The sequence below is a fragment of the Mandrillus leucophaeus genome, unplaced genomic scaffold, assembly GCF_000951045.1.
Source record: "Mandrillus leucophaeus isolate KB7577 unplaced genomic scaffold, Mleu.le_1.0 Scaffold1077, whole genome shotgun sequence".
NCBI lineage: Eukaryota > Metazoa > Chordata > Mammalia > Primates > Cercopithecidae > Mandrillus > Mandrillus leucophaeus.
In genome coordinates, this window is record NW_012098954.1 from 497,905 (window position 1) to 513,890 (window position 15,986).

General features: G+C 51.1%; 2 protein-coding genes across 6 annotated transcripts in view; one reads left to right on the top strand and one right to left on the bottom strand.

Annotated features, from left to right (window-relative positions):
• Positions 1-4,777, top strand: part of VDAC2 (voltage-dependent anion channel 2) — a 26,130-nt gene extending 21,353 nt beyond the window's left edge. For 4 of the 5 annotated variants that reach the window (XM_011986092.1, XM_011986079.1, XM_011986085.1 and 1 more), the window contains 2 exons: positions 3,088-3,145; positions 4,221-4,777. In XM_011986092.1, coding sequence (XP_011841482.1) covers positions 3,088-3,145; positions 4,221-4,312 — 150 coding nt within the window. In that variant the 3' untranslated portion in view covers positions 4,313-4,777. Of the gene's footprint in view, positions 1-3,087; positions 3,146-4,220 lie in introns of those variants that run through there. The other variant, XM_011986108.1, reaches the window with a different exon arrangement.
• A 2,504-nt stretch (positions 4,778-7,281) lies between these two features.
• COMTD1 (catechol-O-methyltransferase domain containing 1) lies at positions 7,282-9,325 on the bottom strand. The gene is made up of 7 exons (XM_011986112.1): positions 9,100-9,325; positions 8,847-8,974; positions 8,502-8,607; positions 8,295-8,413; positions 8,173-8,227; positions 7,854-7,987; positions 7,282-7,530 (listed from the first exon to the last, which is right to left on the bottom strand). Exons 1-7 carry the CDS (start codon positions 9,191-9,193, stop codon positions 7,378-7,380), a joined length of 789 nt encoding a protein of 262 aa, XP_011841502.1. The 5' UTR covers positions 9,194-9,325; the 3' UTR covers positions 7,282-7,377.
• Between the last annotated feature and the right edge of the window lie 6,661 nt (positions 9,326-15,986).

Here is a 15,986-nt window from a genome sequence, read left to right on the forward strand (position 1 = left end):
GTTTTTTTTTTTTTTTTTAGATGAAATCTCGCTGTCACCCAGGCTGGATGGAGTGCAGTGGCACCATCTCTGCTCACTGCAACGTCTGCCTCCCAGGCTCAAGTAGTTCTCATGCCTCAGCCTACCTAGTAGCTGGGATGACAGGTGCCTGTTACCACGCCCAGCTAATTTTTGTATTTTCAGTACAAATGAGGTTTCACCATGTTGGCCAGATGGGTCTCTAACCCCTGACCTCAGGTGATTCCCCTGCCTTGGCTCCCAAAGTGCTGGGGTAACAGGCACGAGCCACTGTGCCCTGGGCTATTTTGTTATTTTTAACGGGTCCTTTTCAACCACATCTGAACTTATGTTAATGAGGTGATTTTTGGATAGTCCCTAGATGACCACATGGTAGGGGGTGCTGGTTGCTAGGGAACAAACCTTCCTTGGGGAGGGCATAGTAGCTAAAGGTTGAGCCAGTGACCAGTGAGTTAATTAATCGTGCCTTTGTAATGAAGTCTCCATAAAAACCCAAAGGACTGAGTTCAGGGGGCCTTCAGGAAGGTAAACAATAATACATTCATGTTATGGGAGGATGGGGCACCCCAGCTTCACAGGGATGGAAGCTCCTGTGCTTGGGACCCTTCCAGACCTCACCTATAAAGGAAAAGATACATAAGTATCTTCATCTGGCTGTTCATTTACATCCTTTAAAATATCCTATATAACTGGTAAATGTAAGTGTTTCCCTGAGTTCTCTGTGCCACTCTGGGAAATTGAACCCCAGGGACTTGTGGGAACCCCGACTTATAACCAGTCTGTAAGAAACAGGCAAAACAACCTGGAACTTTCAATTGGCATTGAAAATGAGGGTGGGGCAGTTTTATGAAACTGAGCGCTGAACCTGTGTGTGATCCAATGCTCTCTCTCCAGGTAGATAGTATCAGAATCGAATTAGAGAACATCTAGCTGGAATCTGCTGCAGAATTGTTTGCTTGATGTGTGGGAAATTCTCCCTAGGCCTTGTGAGAGTATAGAGGGAGAAACTGAGTTTATTTTTTCTACTCCTTATCACAGTTTCATGGTTTAACTCCTACTGTTAAATAATAGGAATTTCTTTTTTTTTTTTCTTTTTTTTTTTTTTTTGAGACAGAGTCTCACTTTGTCGCCCTGGCTGGAGTGCAGTGGTGCAATCTCTGCTCACTGCAACCTCTGCCACCCGGATTCAAGCGATTCTCCTGCCTTAGCTCCCCGAGTAGCTGGGATTACAGGCGCCTGCCACTGTGCCTGGCTAATTTTTGTAGTTTTAGTAGAGATGGGGTTTCACCATCTTGGCCAGGCTAGTCTTGAACTCCTGACCTCGTGATCCTCCCAAAGTGCTGGGATTACAGGCGTGAGCCACTGAGTCTGGCCAATAGTAGGAATTTCTTTTTTTTTTTTTTTTTTTGAGACGGGAGTCCCACTCTGTCGCCGAGGCTAGAGTGCAGTGGCGCAATCTCAGCTCACTGCAACCTCCGCCTTCCGGGTTCACGCCCTGGCTAATTTTTTGTATTTTTAGTAGAGACAGGGTTTCACCGTGTTAGCCAGGCTGGTCTCGATCTCCTGACCTTGTGATCTGCCCGCCTCAGCCTCCCAAAGTGCTGGGATTACAGGTGTGAACCATTGCGCCCGGCCAATAATAGGAATGTCTGTTCAGCTGTCTGAGGCTCTTATTTGTAGGGCACAGATGGTCATTAGTGAGGCATTTTTTTTTCTTTTCTTTTTCTTTTTTTTTTTTGCTTTGTGTTGCCTAGGCTGGAGTTCACTAGTGCAACCACAGCTCACTGTACCCTCAGCCACCTGGGCTCAAGAGCTCCTTCCATCTCACTCCCGCTTCCCCGATAGTTGGGTAGGTGTGCACCATCATGCCAAGCTAGAAAAATTTTGTACAGACAGACAGGGGTCTCACTGTGTTGCTCAGACTGTTGTTGAATTCCTGGGCTCATGTGATCCTCCCGCCTTGGCCCCCAAAGTGCTGGGATTACTGGTGTCAGTCACTGCACCAGGCCTGTTTTTTGTTTTAGATGGTCATTGGTAGCTCATGAATATTTGGCTGTAGTGCCAAGTGAATACAGGTGGTGTGGATGTGGTTTGTGTCTCTATAGTTACATCATTTCTTTCTCTGGATTGGGCTCTTTGGATGAATCATTTGGAGATCTGTTTTGGTCACATAAGCTGTTTGTTACCTTTATACAGTAGCCCTCAGAATGCTGAAAGCAAAGCAAAGTTGCGTATCTAGGCAACCTATGCCCTGGAAATGAAGGGAGGTGTTCCTGGCCTCTGGTGTGGCTTCATAATGTTAGGGGTGGTAGAGAATGGAACTAGAAGGAATCTACTCCTTACTATGTCTTACTCTTCAGGGTTCCTTCCAGCCCTTGAAGTCTGTAAGTCCTGAAATGTTAGGATTGTGCAAGGAAGGCAGGGGCCTGGATTGGGACATGATACCTCACTGGGACCTCCTCCCAAGCACAGTGGTTACATACAGCCAGAACTCAGCGGCACTGGCATTCATGAGAGGTGTGAGAATGTGAGGATAAAGGATTGTTTGATCTGATTCTTCAGAGGAATTACTTGTTTGGAGATTTTTTTTTTTTCTTTTAACATTGATGGTTTTGGTTCTTTAGGAAGAGTCCTGAAAGTAGGAAAGTTTACATGTGTGTAACTAAGTCATGAATTTAAACTTTATATCCTGCACTTTAAGGCTGCTGTGTGTCACCTCTAGTGAGCCTGATTTGTACCACATTTGGTCTGGTTTTGTTGTGCTAGACTAGAATCGACAAAGATGATTTTTATGAGAGTGCTTAGGCTCTTGTGCTGTACGGACAGTTTGGGGTCTTTGGATACATTCCAGTGGCTATCAGGAGTATTGTGTCCTACTGACAATTTGATTTTTGAGTTGAATGGATACGAATTAAGTAGTACCTGATTTCTGTTTGGCTTAATACATAATGAATTTTATTGTCTCATGAATAAAACTGAACACTTCATGACTACATGATGGGGAAACATGTAGGGGCCTTGTCCCTACTGAAATATTTTTCTTACAGTTGTTTTTGAATTTTATTTTAGGCAAAAGTCAACAACTCTAGCTTAATTGGAGTAGGCTACACTCAGACTCTGAGGCCTGGTAAGTATTCTTGATAAAGTAGGATTGTTTTGATAGTATTAAAAAAATTAGTTTTCATTCTTCAGCTTATTTTTCAGACCTTTCAAGCACACAGAGTTGAAAGAAGAGTACAATAAATACATGTTTACCTTTTGCCACAACTCTCTCTTTCCTTCCTTCCTTCCTTTCTTTTTCTTTCTTTCCCTCCCTCCCTTCCTTCCTTCCTTTCTCTCTCTCTCTCTCTCTCTCTAAAATAAAAGTAATTTTTATTTTGTTGATAAAAGTTCACTCATTGCTTTGGTTCTGTCTATAGTCTTGTTGACTTTATATAATATTTTGAAGCATGCTGTGTCTAGAGCAGCATTTCTCCAACTTCACAGTGCACATGACTCATCTTGGAGTCTGGTTAAAGTACTGGGGACTTTCCCCCCTCCAAATAGGGATTTTCCTTCCCAAAGTTTATTTTGGCGATTTTGAAACCTAAAGAAAAGTTGGAAGAATGGTACAGTGAACATTATATACCCTTACCCTATGTTGACCAGTTATTAAAATTTACAACATTTATGTCTCTGAAACTTCACATACTTTTTTAAAAAAAATGTATGTTTTGCAGACATACAGACACGGCAGCTCCTAGCATGTGTATCCTAAGAGTAAGACATTTTTCTTTATAAGCACAATACCATTATCGCATCTAAGAAAACTAACATTAATGTAATACCAAATATATATTCAGATTTACCCCCGTCCCCAAATGTGTCTTTATTGTAGGTTTCCCTTTCTAGGATCTAATTATGATTATGTCTCTAGTCTTTTTTCATCTGGATAGTATACTCAACATTATTGTATATTCTAGAGCACTTTGAACTTGTTATTAAAACATTTCTCTGTGACTTGGTGCCTTACTAGAATAGTAACCCAGTCCTTCTGGTGTCTCAGATACTTCCAAGCGCCCTCTGGTGGCCAGCACTAGTAGGTCAGCTGACAGGCTGAGGAAGTGACAGGCAGGCTTCTGGGGATGACTGTGAAAGAAGGCTCAGACTGAGTGAAGTGCCAGGTACATCACAGTTTTTTGTTTTTGTGTTTGTCTTAATAGGTGTGAAGCTTACACTCTCTGCTCTGGTAGACGGAAAGAGCATTAATGCTGGAGGCCACAAGCTTGGGCTCGCCCTGGAGTTGGAGGCTTAATCCAGCTGAAAGATACCTTTGGGAATGGATATCAGAAGATTTGGCCTTAATATATTTCCATTGTGACCAGCAGCAGGCTTTTTCCCCCCCAAGAAGATGATCAAAACAAAGGATGATCTCAACAAGAGCTGTATTTTAAGTATTTAGACAGTTCCTTGTTAGCTGGTTTCTAGTTGAATTGGTTATCTAGTTACCAATGCTGCAGTCCTGCAGTCACCTATACATTATTTAAATGTATTTAACTGTTAAATGCGCTACCCACCAATAATGAAATAGACCTTTATGAAAACTGTGCAATTGTGTGCATGTTTGTTTTTATGTTCCTTTAGAAAACATTGACTATTACCATTGAATGAGATGGATCAGTGGATATTGAGATGAGGTTAAAAATTTTGTTAAGTTCAGCCATTATTACTTTTGGTATCCCAGAACATGACAAATTATGAATAAAACAAGTATACATAATTAATGGCTCCAAGTATTTGCAGAGTTCCACGTTTGCCAGCTAGGGTCAAATCTCCGTGGTAGCTAGCCAGTATTTAATTTTTCCAGTGAGTATTTTGCTCTTTACCTAAATCTGTGCCACAGAATCTTCTGTGTCCCTAGAATAATTCCACGAGCTTTTTAAGACTACAGTAAGAGGATACATGCTTTTACACTCTTCAGTTTGTAAGTCTGTGCAGAATTGCCCTGCATAACTGAAAGGAAAAAGAAGGTGCTGAAAAGATACACAAACACACCATACCCCTGTGAGCTACTGCTAGGAAAATAAAGCAGGCCCTGGTTTGGTGCGATGGTGTTAGGCGTACAGAAGAGGAGTAAGTTGTAGACAGTAAGGGTAACCTGTGGGACTCTGAGAGATCATTACTCATTTCCTTCTAGGCAGACAATGAAAGGTGGGTATAGGTAGGAGACCAGAGGCAACCCCTTTTGGCTGTGTAGCACTGGCCTTCATCTGGGTATGAATGAGACATTAATAGGTGGTTCTGATTGGAAAAGCAGGAAAGAGCAAGTTTTCTGATAGGAGATAATTGGAATGATACGATTAAAGGCTGGAGAAGATTTGTTCAACAAATCTGTAATAGTAGACCTGAAGAATGGTAGAGCCTGAGTGATAAGAAATGGGTAAGAAAATGGAAGGACTCATCACCCAAGAAATGATACATGCTACAAACTTTTGAGATTTAGAAGAAGCTGGTGAGAAACCAGAGCTCAGGCAAGCTGTCCACACAGGAGGGTTGGGGGCATGAAGACCCCTCTGGTCCCACTTTGTCCTAGGGGACTGGCTTGAATGGCCCATGTGAATCATGGTTCTCTGAAAGGCCCTCTCCAGACAGACATGACTTAAGGGACAGAAGGTTAGAATTTGAGTCAGCCTGAGTCAGGTAAGAGGAGAAACATGAAAAGATGTCCATGCAGGCTAGGCCTGAAAGCAACTCTTACAGTGTAAAGTAGACCCACAGGTAACTAATCACTGCTGGTGGTCCTCTAAAGGGAAAAATCCTAGTCATGGGGACTGCTGCCCCTTAGCTAACAGGTGGCCCTTTATTGGGCAGTGGCTACAGTAATTTAGACTGAGGTGTGGCACAAGTGAGTTAGCTGGCTGTCAAGGATCTGCTTAGAGTAAATTGAACCTATTCACTCATGTGCATCCTAATATGCTTTCATGAGTTAGAAGAGTGTAGGTTTCCAGCCATGGTCCTGTGTAGTGTCCAAAATGCAAAGTGTGTGCCAGGAGCTGTGAGGTCATGTGGCTTTTTTTTTTTTTTTCTTTTCTTTTTAGACGAGTCTCGCTCTGTTGCTCACGCTGGAGTGCAGTGGTGCAGTCTGGGCTCACTGCAACCTCCGCCTCCTGGGTTCAAGCAATTCTGCCTCAGCCTCCCCAGTAGCTGGGATTACAGGTGTGTACCACCACACCTAATTTCTGTATTTTTAGTAGAGACCAGGTTTCACCATGTTGACCAGGCTGGTCTCGAACTCGTGACCTCAAATGATCCACCTGCTTCAACCTCCCAAAGTGCTAGGATTACAGGCATGAGCCACTGCACCCAGCCTCATGTAGCTCTTTAGCCCTGCTTCCAGCAGTCTCCAGAGACACTTCCCATCACAGAGGCTTACCAGGTAGTGACAAAGGCTGCTTGAATTCCAGGCTAATGCCACTTATGCCTGAGGCAGTGTCAGTGGAAAGAATTTGACCTTCATCTGTCAGTGGAGATAAGATCTATGAGGTTGGGGAGATTTAAATGAGGAGCAGAGCACCTGGGTCGAAAGTGCTCCATAAGGTCTGGTTCCTTCTCCACCTCACCTCATAGGCAGATGGTTCAGGAAAGCCTGAAGTTCTCTTCATCCTCTAGGGAGTGTGGTAACAACTGCTGTACCTGTAGGCTTGTTTGCTTCACGCCTCCCTGGCCAATGATCCCCCTCACTTTCCTTCAGAATTTCAAGGAGACGGCGGGATACTCAAGTCAACCCCGAGGGCCTCAGGTCCAGGCCAACTGACCTGGCTCTCAGAGGTGATGTTCCCCTACCAGGGCCTCCACTGGAGAGGTGAGGCTGGGGAGCTGACTGTGCTGTGAAGATATGAGCAAGCCGCCAGCAGAACTGGCATCACCTACAAAAGCACACAAGTGACACCCGTGGGCACCTGCAATCCTCTTTCCTGTTGTCAGACACCATAGTGGCCCTCCACCAGTCCCCAGCTTCACGGAACCAGAGCTTCGCCTGCCCTGAGGGAGAGATGCAGGAGGGAGACAAGCCTGAGGAGCTGGGGTCTCTGGCCATTACATGTGGCCAGGCCAATTAAAACTTCATAACCTGTCTCCGGCCAGCTGGAGGTTCCTGCAGTAGGGCCACAGACCTGGCGCCAGGGAGGGGACAAACCTCAAGGCCCCTTTCACTGAAGGAGCTATCTGTGCTGGGCCTTCCCTCCCTTCCCCATCCACCAGCGCCACACACGGAGGCTCAGGAGGTCGTGTGTCCCAGCCCCACTTTATTTTCGAATTTAAAACTCAGGGTCAATTCCTGGGGTTCCCAGACAACCCTCCCTCGCTCACTAGGGGCCAGCCCTAGATCTTGAAGGCCAAGGTGAGGCCATCGCCCAGGGGCAGGAGGCTGATGTAGACCCTGACGTCCCGCCGGATGCGTTCGTTTAGGTTTCGCACACACTCGGCCGCCACGTCCCCTTTCGGAGGTTGCAGCACCTTCCCGCGCCACAGGACCTGCGGGAGGGCGGGGCCAACCGGGCCGTGGGAGGCGGGGCTTCGGAGGGAGGTGCTCGGGCGGAAGGCGGGGCCTCGGAGGGAGGTGCCCAGGCAGGAGGCGGGGCCTCGGAGGGAGGTGCCCAGGCGGGAGGTGACCAGAGCCGGAGACTGAGAACCAAAGCGGAGGAAAGCCTGGGTACCTACTGGGGCCGGAGCCCCGCAGGGGGTGGAGCCTATGTGACTGGACTGGCTGGGGCTTTGGGGTATAAGAGGAGTCAAGGAAAAAGATGGGGACCCGCCCCGAGAGGGTGCTTTCTCCTCCCCCGCAGTGGATCCCTTACTCTGAGGACGGCGAGGATGCCTCCGGGTCGCAGCAGCTGCAGGCAGCGCTCGTAGTAGGCAGCGCAGTTCTCCTTGTCCGCATCCACCACGGCCACGTCGAAGGTGCCGGCCTCGCCCGCCGCCAGCAGTTCGTCTTGCAGCGGGAGGGAGGGCAGGTGCCGCTGAGTCCGCGGCCCGGGCGTCCCTAAGGCCCCTCCCAGGCCGGCCCGGGCGCTGTGATAGCCAGCTGTGCCCTTAACCCGCAGGCCTAGTCACAGCTCGGCCACACAGCGACCTCGTTTGCAATGGCCACAAAACCCTTCCCGCTTCGGTGCTCACCCAGGGTCTGCAGGGCGGGCTTCAGCCGGAGGTCGATCTTGTGCTCCGCCTCGGCCTACGGAGGAAGCGGGTCAGCCGTTGCGCCCTCGCCTGGGGCTGCGGGGCTACGCGCGGGCGCTCACCTGCCTCCACAGGGGCCGCCCCAGCTCCGGGGGCTGCGCTTCCACCTCGCAGGTCACCACGCGCCCGTCTGCGGGCAGCGCCAGGGCCAGGGCCAGGGCAGAGTAGCCCGTGAAAGTGCCTGGGACCAGAACACAGACGGGCTCAGAGCAGAGTGGGGGTCGGCCCAGAAACCTCGGCCCTCCGGGATCCCGGCCGCGTGCCCCTACCCAGGTCCAGCGCCTTCTTGGCCTGGATGAGCCGCGCCAGGTTGGCCAAGAGCTGGGCCTGCTCGCAGGTCATCATGGAATCCCCCTGCGGCTGCTCCAGGGTCAGCTGCGTGAAAGAAGGTGTCACCAGCCATGCCGGTTACCCACCTTCGCCCTGGGGTCCCAAACTCCCAGGAGCGCGGTTCTGGGCGTGGCCTGGGGGACAGACCCTCCAGGAACGCCCACCGCACCCGGCCCGGGGAAGCCGGAAGCCCAGAGGGCCACGGCCCAGCCCAAGGTCACACAGACACGTGGGACCCGCAGGGCCCGAGAGGGACGCCCGTTCCCGTCCCGCGCCCTGCTGACCAGCCTCAGGCTTCGCAGCGCCGGGTGCTCCCGCATGGAGCGGCTCAGAAGATACTGCCACAGCGGGCTGTCCTCGGGGGGAAGAAGGCACTGCTCTCGCCGGCCTCGCCATGGGGGGCACCGCCTTCCTGCCAGGGAGAAGATATTGGATCAGGGTAGAGGGCTCTGCGGCCACAGGGGTTAACCTGAGCCACGCCGCGCCCTCCTTTGCGCCCGCCCACCCGCCCGCCCGCCGGGACAAGGTCCTGCTCACCCAGGAAGAGGCCAGTGGCGAAGGCCGCGCCCAGCGCGGCTGAGCCCAGGGCCAGCGCGGCGGGCACGGAGAGCCGGGGCACCGGCTGGGTCATGGCGCGGGCAGGAGGCGGCGGGAGGCAATGGCAGGTCACGTGCGCTGGAGCTCCTGGGACACGTCTCGGATTCGCGGGCCCGCCGGGCTCCACCTTGTCTGGGCACTGCCCGCGGAGCAGTGGTCTCGGGCATCATCTGGCGGCCACACAGCCTTACTGCAAGCCCTGCCCGATAGAGCCCGGCGCGATCTGGTGGCCGCGCCGGGAACTGCGCCCCTGCGGGCAGCAGGCAAGCGCTGGATCTGAATTTTCCCGCCTTTGCCCGCAGTCCAGGGGCCTGCGTCCATTGCTCCTCCTGCCAATGCTTTTTCTCCTCGCCACTATTTATTCTGAGGCCCCTTGGGGCATATGTGGATTGTGTATGGAGGGCGCCAGTGTAAATTACAAGATAGTCACAAGTACAAGAGATACAGATTAAAGGGGGAAGGTCTCCCGAAGGCCTCCCGGGCAAGATGCCCCAAAGCATCAGGCTGAAGGAGTGAGGGACCTGGTTTGAGGGCACGCAGCCTCGAGCTGGGGTTCAGGAGCCCTGGGGTGGGCCTGTGGAACTGAGACCATATTCTTAGCTGTTAAAATCCTGCCTTTGGGGGCCAGATAGATATGAGCATCTGATCTTGGGCCTGCCAGTCTCTCTGAGCCTCAGTTTCCTTCCTGTAAAATGAGGCCCACAATCTTACCATAAAAGGCACCAGATCCCACAGCTTCGCACACAGTAGCACAATACATAAGTGGCAGCCGCTGTTATGTTTGTAGGTTGGAAGACATCTTGAGGAGAAAGCCAGTGAAGCTCCCTTGCAAGGTTGTTCTGCTGGAACAGTCCGGAGAGCACTGATTGAACCCCTACCATGCGCCAAACTCCGGAGGAGGTGAAAGACAGTCTTTTTTTTTTGTCCGGGTCTCACTCTGTCACCCAGGCTGGAGTGCAGTGGCACAATCAAGTCTCACTGCAACCTCCACCTCCCAATTCAAGCGATTTTCCTGCCTCAGCCTCTGGAGTAGCTGGGACTACAGGCATGCACCCCCACACGCTGCCAATTTTTGTATTTTTTTGTAGAGACGGGTTTTGCTATGTTAGCCAGGCTGGTCTCGAACTCCTGGCCTCAAGTGATCTGTTTGCCTCGGCCTTCCAAAGTGCTGGGATTACAGGCCTAAGCTATGGTGCCTGGCCTTGTTCTTTTTCTTTTTTTGGCAAGGTCTCTGGCAAGGCTGAAGTGCAGTGGCAAGATTACTGCTTACTGCAGCATCGAGCTCCTGGGCTCAGCAATCCTCTTGCCTCAGCCTCCCAAGTAGCTGGGACCACAGGCAGTCACCATTGTACCTGGCTAAATTAAAAAAAAAATTATTTTTAATTATTTTTTTTTTTAAGAGAAGGGGTCCAGGCTGGACCCCTTCTATGTTGTCCAGGCTGGTCTTGAACTCGTGGCTTTAAGTGATCTTCCTGCCTCAGCCTCCCAAAGTGCTGGGATTACAGGTGTGAGCCCCCATGCCTGGCCTCTGGTTGGTATTCTTAGTGAAGCTAGTTTCAGAGATGCAGGTCACACAGAACTGGTGGGTGGCCTAAGCTTCACGACTTCTGCCCCTGTGAAATGGGGTTATGAATAGTCCCAACCTCCCAGGGGACCAAATAACAAAATCCAGGCGGAGGACTTACATGGGGTCTGGCACTTAGTCAGCTGTCATGTTACCTTTAAAAGGAGTCAAAGTCCGAAGGGCAGACTGTTACGTTCCTGCTGCTCTGCAGATGTCCCCTGGGGTGGAGGCTGTAAGAATCCTTTTTTTTTTTTTTGAGACGGAGTCTTGCTCTGTCGCCTAGGCTGGAGTGCACTGGCATGTTCTCGGCTCACTGCAACCTCCGCCTGCCCGGTTCAAGCAATTCTCCTGACTCAGCCTCCTGAGGAGCTGGGACTGTAAGCGCCTGCCACCATGCCCAGCTAATTTTTGTACTTTTAGTAGAGAGGGAGTTCACCATATTGGCCAGGCTGGTCTCGAACTCCTGACCATGTGATCCGCTGCTTCGGCCTCCCAAGTGCTAGGATTACAGGCGTGAGCCACCGCACCCGGCCAAGAGTCCATTTTAACAACGCTGACTAGGCATTGAAATCCACTGGGGGGTATCCCAGGCAGGGGCTAAGCCTGAGCAAGGCCCAGAGGCCGGCTTGTTGAGGGGTTAATGAGAGAGTGGCTTGGCTGAGGACGAAGGCCAGAAACTTGGAGTCATCTGAGCTGCAGGAACCTTGGGCCTAGTGGAGGCAAGGAAGGAGGCGGCGAAGCTCTGTGGGGAGGCTCCGGGCTGGAGGGCACGGCCTCTAATCAGAGACGGGGTGGGGCTGGTTCTTAGACCAATCAGCCGGCAGCCCCAGGAGCACACGGCTGTGTGGGGGCAGAGCCTGCCGTCTCTGTGCCCGGGTGCCCTTTCGGCCCTCCTGGGACTTGCCACCGGGCCAGCAGCCCTGCTCGAGGACAAGCTTCTTGCCCTTTACTCTTTTGCCCTCTACATCTTGCTTGGCCTCTAACTTGACTGTGAGCCTCTTTCTGCAGGGTAAGGACTGAGGATGCTGGTCTCTCCTTCCCAGGACTGAGCACACAGCAGGCGCTAAATAAATGCTCTTGAATAGAGTCCTGGCGCTGCCCGGCGCTCCTTGCTGCCAGGAGTAAAAATAGTAACAGCAGGACCCCTTTATTGAAGACCTGCGGGGCACCAGACACAATGCTTCCAGGATCCGGGGACGGCTGTGATCTTGTTCCCATTTTCCAAGCAGGAAAGCTCAGAGACCACCGCCCAGACCCCCCAGCCAATAGAGGAAACGCGCCTACCGCTCCCCTGTACCCTGGGACCCAGGGCGAACAGGCCTTCCTGGCTCCACTGCTGGGACGAGAGCCCTGCACTCAGGTGGGGCCGGGGAAGGCCCTCTCCCTTCAGCCCAGGGGTCCAGGTTGCAGCAGGCCCCCAGCTCACACTGTTAACTCCCTCCCACAGCCTGGCTTTAGGCCGGAGCCGTGGAGGTTGAGGGGGAGCGGGTGGGGAGGGGAGGCATGTCACCATATATCCCCGTCAGATTAAAAAACTAATTTGAAAAGATTAATGTATTCCATTCTTGTTACACTGGCTGTGATACCTCTGGGCCTGCGGCCGCTCTGCTTCCTGATTATTGAATTTTTATGGCCTGGTAATTAATTGCAGATTCCCTGTTTTGTTCTATTTCTTTTTCTCTGACATTTTAATTTCAACAAAAAGCAGTGGTCTCCATGCAGGTTCTCTCTGGAGATCCTAATGGTCTATAAAACAGAATGACTTATAGACGTGGCACCCACTTCAGTTGGCGAGCGATTGTTTGAAACCTTGCTGATCATGCAAAATTTAATTTTTCCACCTCCCTCCCCTTTTTGCTACTCATTTCTTGTCTCTTGCATTGCGGCACCAGCATCTCAGCTCACCATGAAGTGAGCAGTGTTGCCTCCGAATCTGTTCTAGGGCTTTTTCCTAGAAGCCTGGGGGATGAAGACAGAGTGGGTTTTGATTCTTCTCCTGGCAGTGGGCCTGGTAGTGGGTGGGGTGGGGGGCTGAGCCTCCCTAAAAGGCCATGTGGATGTGGGCAGCAGCCCCCAGGGGAGGGAATGGGCAGGGGAGGTCATTTTCACCTGTCTCAGGTGCCTTCTGGCCAAATGCCATTGCCCCATTAAGCACCAAGGAACCTGAAGCCTCATCAGGGCAGAGAAAATGGGCATCAGCACCTGCACTTAGGCCCCCACCAGGCAGAGAGGGAGCCAGTTCAGGCTGAGTGGACTGACGCAGACAGATGCAGATAGCCTGACAGTCTTAGCTGAACGGGGTCACTGGGAACAGCTGTCCACACAAACAGGTCTGGAAGAGACCCTTGAGTTTCCATCCTAGTGGCCCCACTCCTATTTCTCATAGCCCTGCTAGCATCACACAGGCTGGCTGCTGTCGCCTGGGATCTCCTGGGACTGAGCAGGGCAGGAGGCAGAAGGGTAAGGTCATAGAATCAATCCTAAGGGATTGGAGTTCAGATGTCTTTTGGGTCCAGGGAGGTGAAGTAAGTGGGGGGAGATAATAGGGGGTGGTGGGGACTGGAGCACTCCAGAGCTCACCCTTCACCAGGGGACATGGTGGCCACTTGGCTTTAGCCTTGGATGCCAAGTGGGAAGATGGGCCCAGTATGGCCAGAGCTTCCAATTCCCCAAGGGAGTTTGGTAATATGGCTTTCAGTGTGAAACTTCACATTTTAAACATCGGGGTGTGTGTGTGTGTGTGTGTGTGTGTGTGTGTATGTGTGTCTGTGTGTGTGTGTGTTTAAACACTGTTGGCCAAACTGAACACATCTTTTTTTTTTAATTTATTTTTTTGAGTCGTAGTCTTGTTCAGTCGCCCAGGCTGGAGTGCAGTGGCGCGATCTCGGCTCACTGCAACCTCTGCCTTGCCTGCCAGGTTCACACCATTATCCTGCCTCAGCTTCAGTCCGAGTAGTTGGGACTATAGCGCCCGCCACTATGCCCGGCTAATTTTTAGTATTTTTAGTAGAGATGGGGTTTCACCATGTTAGCCAGGATAGTCTCAATCTCCTGACCTCGTGATCTGCCCCATCTCGGCCTCCCAAAGTGCTGGGGGATTACAGGCGTGAGCCACCACGCCCGGCCTGAACATGTCTTTGAGCTTCATGTCTGCTCTGGCTCATGAGGCACCAGTTTCCTCTGACTCTGAGCATGAATGAGAGAAGTTAGGGCATGAAGCGGAGTCCCCTAGAGTGAGAAGGGCCTCAGTGGCCAGCAGACCACCACCGATGTCTGGGTGAGCTCTGCTGGGCTCCCTGAGGAGAACACTACCTTTTACCTAAGATGTCACAGGAGGCAGGGCTTTGACTCCAAGGGCTTTAGGACGGTTCAGGCCGAATGCACTGACACAGATAGACACAGACAGATGGCGACTTGGGGGCTCCTGGGGCTCCTCACATGAGCTGGGAGCATGAGGGGGCCACAGTCTGGTCTCACCTCCTCTGTGCTGAGATACTGGGGAGCTGACCCTGGCAGTGCCTCTTGTGACTCACTTTCCTCATCTGGAGAGGCTGAATGGGAAAGCCACAGCGTGGGCTTTAGAACAGATGAACTTGGGTTCAAACATCTGCCCCACCACTCACTTTGCAGCTGAGTAAGCTCAGGGTTTCTGAGAAACTCTAGAAAACTAGGAAATGGGCATGAACCTTCTGTTTTCGTTTTCCATTGCTGTACAACAAATTGCCACAAAGTTAGTAGCTTAAAACAAAACCCACTTGTTATCTCGCAGAGCGTAGGTCAGAAGTCTGACAAGGCTGGTTGGATTCTCTGCTCAGGGTCTCACCAGGTTCAAGACAAAATTCTCCCCTGGGGCTGTGGGGCCTCTTCCAAGCTCACCAATTGTTGGCAAAATTCAGTTCCTTGTCCTGAAACCCTTCCATCTTCAAAGCCAGCAGAGGCACCTGGCATCTTTCTGGTGCTCCCAATTGCTGTCTTCCTCTTTTGCTTATTTTTATTTATTTATTTTTTTGAGACTGTGTCTCTGTCACCCAGGCTGGAGTGTACTGGCACAATCTCAGCTCACTGCAACTTCTGCCTCCCAGGTTCCAGTGATTCTCCTGCCTCAGCCTCTCAAGTAGCTGGGATTATAGGTATGTACCACCACGGCCAGCAAACTTTTTATTAGTAGGAACGGGGTTTCACCATATTGACCAGGCTGGTCTCGAACTCCTGACCTCAGGTGATCCACCCACCTTGGCTTCCCAAAGTGCTGGCATTACAGGTGTGAGCCACAGCGCCCGGCCCCTCTTTTGCTTTTAAGGGCTCCTGTGATTACATTGGGCCCACTCAGATAATTCAGGATAATCTCCCTATTTTAAGGGAGCTGCCTAGTAAACTTGGTTATGTCTTTGAAGTCCCACACCTATAACCCCAGCACTTTGGGAGGCCAAGATGGGAGGATCACTTGAGGCCAGGAGTTAGTGTCTAGCCTGGGCAGCAGAGTGAGACTCCTCTTCTACAAAAAAATAAAAATTAAAAAAAAAATAGCTGGGTGTGGTGGTGCATACCTCTAGTCCCAACTACTCAAGAGGGTGAGGTGGGAGGATTGCTTGAGCCTGGGAGGTCGAGGCTGCAGTGAGCTATGGCTACACCGCTACACTCAAGCCTGGGCGACAGAGTGAGACCCTGTCTCAAAAAACAAAAAACAGGCCAGGTGCAGTGGCTCATGCCTATAATCCCAGCATGTTGGGAGGCTAAAGCACGCAGATCACTTGTGCTCAGGAGTTCGAGACCAGCCTGGGCAACATGGTCAAACCCCATCTCTACTAAAAATATGAAAACTAGCTGATCATGGTGACACACACCTGTAATCCCAGTTACTCGGGAGGCTGAGGCATGAGAATTGCTTGGACCCAGAAGGCAGAGGTCGCAATGAGCCAAGATGGTGCCACTGCCTTCCAGCCTGGGCGACAGAGTGAGACAATGTCTCAAACAAAACAAAATAACCGAACAACACAAACAAGAGAGTGACATTGGTGGCAGAGATTATGGGGTCAAAATTCTGCCTGCTCCAGCCTCCAACTGCTTGGGATGATTGAAAGGGTGAAAATGCCCCGCCTTCATCCCGTCCCCTATCGTTGAGAAGCGCTGGTATTAGACATTTAAATACATGGTCCCTGCTCCTGCACTAATGCACTGGGTGGTGGGAATGCTCCTCCTAGCAACCCTCTGAGGGAGCTAGCATAGTCTCCCCATCTTGCAGATGTGCGCACCAAGATCCCAG